This window comes from Merops nubicus, unplaced genomic scaffold (assembly GCF_000691845.1).
Source record: "Merops nubicus isolate BGI_N331 unplaced genomic scaffold, ASM69184v1 scaffold27246, whole genome shotgun sequence".
NCBI classification, from domain to species: domain Eukaryota; kingdom Metazoa; phylum Chordata; class Aves; order Coraciiformes; family Meropidae; genus Merops; species Merops nubicus.
In genome coordinates this window covers 1-6,327 of record NW_008617369.1, presented here as the reverse complement: position 1 = coordinate 6,327, position 6,327 = coordinate 1, and the positions used below count along the sequence as shown (strand labels likewise).

The 6,327-nt window shown below is 55.5% G+C and overlaps 2 protein-coding genes across 2 annotated transcripts in view; one reads left to right on the top strand and one right to left on the bottom strand.

Annotated features, from left to right (window-relative positions):
• The window catches only part of CDT1 (chromatin licensing and DNA replication factor 1), a gene marked incomplete at its 5' end in the record, with an annotated part of 2,995 nt that extends 2,647 nt beyond the window's left edge, over positions 1 to 348 (top strand). Inside the window, 2 exons of the mRNA XM_008943130.1 lie at positions 3 to 86; positions 185 to 348. Coding sequence (XP_008941378.1) covers positions 3 to 86; positions 185 to 348 — 248 coding nt within the window. The remainder of the gene's footprint in view (positions 1 to 2; positions 87 to 184) is intronic.
• Positions 349 to 3,816: 3,468 nt separating this feature from the next.
• APRT (adenine phosphoribosyltransferase) lies at positions 3,817 to 6,071 on the bottom strand (the record flags this gene model as incomplete). Its single annotated transcript, XM_008943129.1, has 4 exons — positions 3,817 to 3,962; positions 4,081 to 4,159; positions 5,010 to 5,143; positions 5,968 to 6,071. Coding segments are annotated over 4 exons (463 nt in total), but the record flags the coding sequence as incomplete, so codon positions are not given.
• Between the last annotated feature and the right edge of the window lie 256 nt (positions 6,072 to 6,327).

Genomic DNA, 6,327 nt, shown 5'->3' with positions numbered 1-6,327 from the left:
CTTCGTGGCTGAGAAGAAGCAGGCCCTCACCATGGAGGTGGCCTGTGGCCTCATGGCCGACAGCTACGACGTGCAGATGTCCTCCGGTAGGGAAGGGCTGGGTTTGGGGGGGGTCTCTTTGCTTGGGGAGGGGTATTGGGGGAGCTGAGCTCTGACCTGGGGGTCCTGCTGCTGCTTTTTGCAGGTGAGATGGAGGAACACTTGAGGCTCTTTGCGGAGCTGGTGCCCGACTGGGTGGGGATCCACACCTTGAGGACAGACACCTACATCAAACTGGACAAAGGGATGGACCTCGGCCTCGTCACCGAGAGGCTCACCAAGGCAGCAAAGGAGGCAGAAGCCCTCTGAGCTCCCCGAGGGTCGAGGCTTTCCCTGGGCAACCTCCTCTTCAGTGCAGCAAATCCTGACAGTGCTCCAGGGACTGGTGTGGGCTGCGGGAGGCTCAGCCCTCAGGGATGCCTGAGGGAGAGCAGAACACCTTAATTTAATAAATTCCTCTGCTAGGGGCCGTGAGGACCATAGTTCCCCTAACCCTTGAGGCAGGCAGTCCTGCGTCCTGGGTGGCAACACAAGTGGTGAAGAGCTAAAAACCTTTGGGTTGGTGCAGGAGGCTTCTCCTCAGAGGGTTGGTGGAGGTTTCTTCCATCAGCTTTTGAGCCCTGGTGGGATGGAGGCAGGACTGGGCAAGGTGAGAGCGAGTTACACGGGCAGGAAGAAGCGAAAGAAGTTCACAAATTGATGTTTTTTGGGAGTTCTGGGCCTTGTTCTGTTTTTAAGGGAGGGAAAAATGCATCTCCAGGACTCGCTGGAAACAACTACAGGACTTGTCAAAACATATTTGTATTAAATGTTTTAAATCTAGCTGACTGGTGTTAACCCAGGGCTGCTCCTCGGTGAGCTGCCGCCTGCACCGAGCTTCTCCATGGCAATTGGCACTGGCCAGCACAGGCAGGGAAGGGCTGGGGCCTCGTCCAGCTCCTGGAGAAAGACTCACTGGAAAAAGTGAGCGTGGGTTTGCAGGGAGCTGAATGCAGCTTTTGTAACGGGGGGCAGGAGCAGGAGGGCTGGGGGTGGGTGCAGAGGGGCTTTTACCCCCGAAGGAGAGCCCCTGGGCCCTGGGCTGGAGTGGTTTGGGAAGAGGGATGGAGGGTGCTGATGGGTGTGGAGGTGCCAGCCTGACTCAGGGCAGTGGGGGGTGCCCTGTGCCACATGGGGCACTCTTCACACCATGCTCTGAGCCTGGTTTTACCATGGGGCATCAGGGATTTGTGTGGGAAGGTGACCCTCTTTCATCCCTCTTGGCGAGGACCGTGCTGGTCCAGGGGAGGTGTCCCCCCCGAACTGCTGCTCTCAGGCACTGCCAGCATCAGAGACCCCCACAGTGCTGTCCCAGGGAGCAGGCAGGTCCTCCTCCTCTTCCAGAACCCTGCTTGCTGAGGTGCAGGCCAGTTGGCCACCCCCTCTTCCTCCTCCAGGACTACTTGCCATAGTGCAGGCCAGTTGGCCTCCTCCTCCAGAACCTCACTTGCTATCGTGCAGGCCAGTTGGCCAGCACTGCTGGCAGGAGGTAGCCCCATTTTCCAAAGAGGAGGACTTAAACCTGGCCTAGAAGCTGGAGGGGGGTGCACAGGCTGGGCTTGGGGTGCAGGCTGGGCTGCTGACCGTGCTGCAGAGGAGCTGGAGAGGAGCTGGGCTTGGCAGCCTGGCAGAGGCACACACACCCCCCAGGAGAGCTCCCAGCGAGCTCCTGTTCTGCTGCCTCAGACAAAAACTACAAGCAAATCCCATCAAGGGCTGCTCAGAGCCTGGCCAAGGTGAAGGCACCATCCCCACGCTCCCTGATGTCACCTCTTGGCCCTGCTCACAGCCAGTGCTGGCACTGGCAGGGCTGATGCTGCTTCCACAGCTGCTTTCTGCAGCTCCTCGGGGGTGGAACCAATCTTTCCCTTCTCTACTTCACAGCAGGGACCTCCTCCCTGTGCCAGGGCTGCGGGCAAGGTGCCACCTCCCTTGGCTCCCTGCAGAAACAAGTGCCCAGAGGGAGGTTTCTCCCCTGGGGACTGGTGTTTCTGACCACCTCAGTGTAAACTGAGCTGCCACTGAAGTGGCTTTTCAGGAAACTGTAATAAAAATAGCTGCTCTAGCCCTTGGGTAGGGTGGGTGGTGTCCCCACAGTGAAGGGATGGTCAGCTGAGCTGTGAGGGCTTAGGCTGTGCTCCCACAGGGCCCTGCCACTGCATGGACCAGCCTGGGTGCTCCCCTCCAGCTAGAAGCTGGTGCCAGGTATGGAGAGAAGGTACCTGAACTGCTCAGTCCTGGCAAGTGATTCCTTCCAAGCAGCTGGGGTGGCAAGGGGGCTCAGGCCCCAGCCTTGCTCTCCACAGACAGCCTGGGTTTGGAGGAAGATGCTCCCTGGGGTCACAAACAGCTTCAGCTACTGCAAGAACAGCTCTGAGACAGTTTAGGAAAAATAAAAATAAGACAAAATTTATTTTACCCATGAGTTCAGCCCCTGCTAGGACAGGGACACAGTCCCTCGTGTTTTCAGGCATCTGGAAGTTTTGGCACTCTGGGTGTTGGCTACTCCTGTGACCAAAGTGAATGATGCTTTAAAGGTCCCTTCCACCCCAAAGCATTCTGTGCTCTAGGGAGCACCTCCCAACCCCACATCACCCACCACACAACCTGAGTGAGACCACCAGAGCTCAGCTCCAAGCATGATGCCTTTGCTTTCTTTCCTGTGCCCTTATCTGACACCAAATATACCAACAAAAACAGCCTCTAAACTGCTACCATCCCTTCAACACCCTGATGACCCAAGAAGGACCCAGCAGAAGGCAGAGAGCAGCACAAGAAGACAGATAGTTTGCAGGAGGTAGGGAATTTGTGACAAACAAAAGCTGCCAGCACTGCTGGACAGGAGGCAGGTGAACAGCCCTGAGCATGTGCAAGGTCCCCCTGCTCACCACCTGTCCCTCATGATGTAGATTTCTCCTACTTTGGAAAAATCCACTGCTCAGAACTACCCTGGACCAAGGGAAGGAGACCACGAGCCAAGTACAAGCCAACATGGTGTTTGAGCTCATTGACCAGCAACCTCTGTTGGGCTGGTTCATGTTTTCAGGACACATGGCTGGGCAAACACTTAATCCCAGAGTGGTGGGTTTGGGAGGGACCTCTGGAGATCATCTTGTTCAACCCCCCTGCTCCAGCAGGTCACCCACAGCAGGGTGCCCAGGATTGTATCCAGAATCTTTCCAGACTCCACAACCTCTCTGGGCAGCCTTAACAAGCACTACTTTAATGTAAGAGCAACCTATTGTGGTGTGAGCGACAGCAGAGAGCAGCCAGACCACCCTCTGGGGCTAAAGACAGAGGGATTTATCAAATAATTGCTTTTTGCCCATCTTCTGTGTTTCTCTGGCAAACTCTTCACAGGTCACTAGGAAGTTGATCAGGCACTGCCAGCCAAAAGGGAATGCTGGGCCCTCTAAACTCCTGGACCTCTCCTCCCTCAGCAGCAGTATTTTCATTTTGGTCTTTTTAAAAAAAAAAAAACAACATTCAGTGAAGTTGCATCTTGGTCTCCATCCCCCAAATATTCAGACTGTTCCTTCTTCCCAGAAGGATGAACTCATAAAGGATCCTCACACTAAATACACCTTAATCTGCAGCTTGGAAAACAAACAGGATTTAGGATTGTCTAGCATCTGAATCAAAATTATAGGTTCCAACCCCACCCCCCCTACCCCCTGTGACTTCCAGAGTCACCAGCTAAGGCCCCAAACTCCAACATTCCCCCCTCCCAGCTCCTCCTCAGTCAGAGTACTGCAGCAGAGAGTAGAAAGGGATGGACTTGAGCTTTTCTGATCCTTTCAGGGGTTTTAACTCTATGACCACCAGGCACTCCAGGATTTCAGCCTTCAGCCTCTTCAGCAGCTCACAGGCAGCACACATGGTACCTGCACGACAGAGGTGGAGCAGAAATGTCACTTCAGGGAAGCCTTGACCCCTCCCCAGCTGCTCCCAGGGCACGTGTGTGTGGCTCCCACGTGCTCCAACACCTGCAGCTTCTCTCACCTCCAGTTGCAAGCAAGTCATCTACAATGACCACTTTTTGTCCTGGCTCCACAGCATCGCTCTGGATCTCCAGTTCAGCCTGCAGGGTGGAAAGAGAAGCTTCATTTTAGTCTTGCTTTACAGAGGAACATGTCACAAACACCAACACGTGGTGGAATGGAGAAAAGTCTTCAGCGAGGTCAACACTCAGCACCTACAACCCCCCCAAAACACCTACTCCAGCTACAGGGGAGTCTATATAGCAGTTAGGTGATTGCTGGGCCAATCCTCTGGCACGTCAAGATCCTGAACGTTCACTCAGTGACTTGTGGCCCCATCATGAAACCTTATCCCAAAGGAGTTCTCCAGTTGGGAAGATCGCCTGGGATACCCCAGGCTGGAGCATGGTGCTGTCAAACAAGACTCAAACCATCCTAGGCACCATCCTGCATCAGATAGAGCTTGTCCCATGCCAGAGTTGGCCCAAACAACCTTCAGGGATGAGTTCTGGGTTGGACAGCTGCTGTTAGTGCCTGGTGTTAGCTCCCAGCTAACCAAGGAGGCTGCGGGGTCATGAAGCGAGCGCGCTGCTGCTCAAGCCATGCAGGAAAGGCATTTACCCAGAGCACTTACTGCAAGAGTGGGAAACACTCAACACACTCCATGTTCATGCCCCTGAATTCAAGCCAAAGAAAGCAATTTAGCACCCGAGTTTTATCATCCCTTCCTCCTCTATCCCCCCTCCCAAAAAAAGAATCATGGCACGGCTCACTGGCACAAAGCATGCGCCCGTGGCTCGGGGATGGGGCTGGGAGCTGCCACGCCAGGGAAGAGTGTGCTGGGCTGGGAAACCCGCCCTGGGCATCACCCCCCTCCTGGGTTTTATTGTGACATCCCCCCAGCCCAGCACCGACCAGCCTGGGAGCTCTCTCCCCCCACCCAGGCGTTACCTTCCCGTACTCCAGGGCGTAGGAGACGGACTCGGTGGGCCCCGGGAGCTTCCCCTTCTTCCGCACGGGCACGAAGCCAATGCCCAGCCTCTGAGCCAAGGGGGGGCCTATGAGGAAGCCACGGGAGTCCAGGCCTGGGGAGGGGGGGGAACAGAGCATCAGGAACACTCACAACAGAGCCAGCCCACACTTTGGCTTTATCCCCCCGTGCTAGGGAGCTCCCCAGAAGCACTTTGCTTCTCGAGGCATTTCTGTGGGTTAATCCCCCACGCCACACTCCTGCACCCACCAAGGTGTCCTGCTGCTGATGGGGGACCCCATCCACCCCCCCCTCAGTAGGGTCTGCCCCTCCTCGAGCTCTCCTTCTTAAGAGATAAGCTCTGGGCAGCCCCATATCAGTTTGGCCACGCAGTCAGGGACTTTGTCCCAACTTCAGCTATCACGAGGCACTTGGACCTGGCTCAGTGCAGGCCCCTTGAACCTCCCGAAGCACTTGCACTCTCAGCCTCTTTCAGCAATCTAGAGGTGCAAAGGCTGGTTTTGCTGGCTTGAAAAGGCCCCCTGAGAAGGCAAACGTGCTGGAACAGGGTCTGCCTGCTGTGGGGACTGTGCAAGACCTTCCAGTAATGCCTGCAGGACTTTACGTCAGGCTTCCAGTGCTCCCCGACTCCTTTTTCATGATGAAAGCAATGAATTATGAAACTGGCACCAAAGCACCATCACACGGCATCTGCCACATCCAAAACCTGTATTTCAGGAAACTTCAGGACTGAGTTGAGGGTATAACCTATCCCAGTGTTACCACACCACACAGGCCAACGTTTGGGTGATTACAGTGTCCAAGGGCTACAGCATTTTCTGCCCCATTAGCAGAGGAGCCTCCCCACGCCTCCTGCTTGGGCAGCCTGAGGACACGAAGCTCTGCACTGACCTCAGAGACCTTTCAACCAACACTCACCTGCAATAAAGTCGATTTGGGGGAAAGATGCCCTCAAATGGTCTTCCAGAAGGTCAATCAAGGTCCTGAAAGCTTCAGGATCCTTCAGCAAGGGGCTGATATCGCTGCAAAGAGAAAGGAGAGTGGTTACGTGGAGTTGAAGGGGAGTAGTGACCTCCAGACTGTGCTGGCTCCCCAGAAAGGTCCTAAGGGCAGGAGCAGCAGGTCCTGCCAGGAGCAGGGAAGGGGAAGGATGGGCAGAGAGAGAGTGGCTATCAGCAAGCTCCCATCCCTGCTCCACGTTCCATCCCCCTGTCCTGCTCCATCTCCAGGTCCTGCTCCATTCCCCATCCCTGCTCCATCCCTTGCCCAGCTCCATGC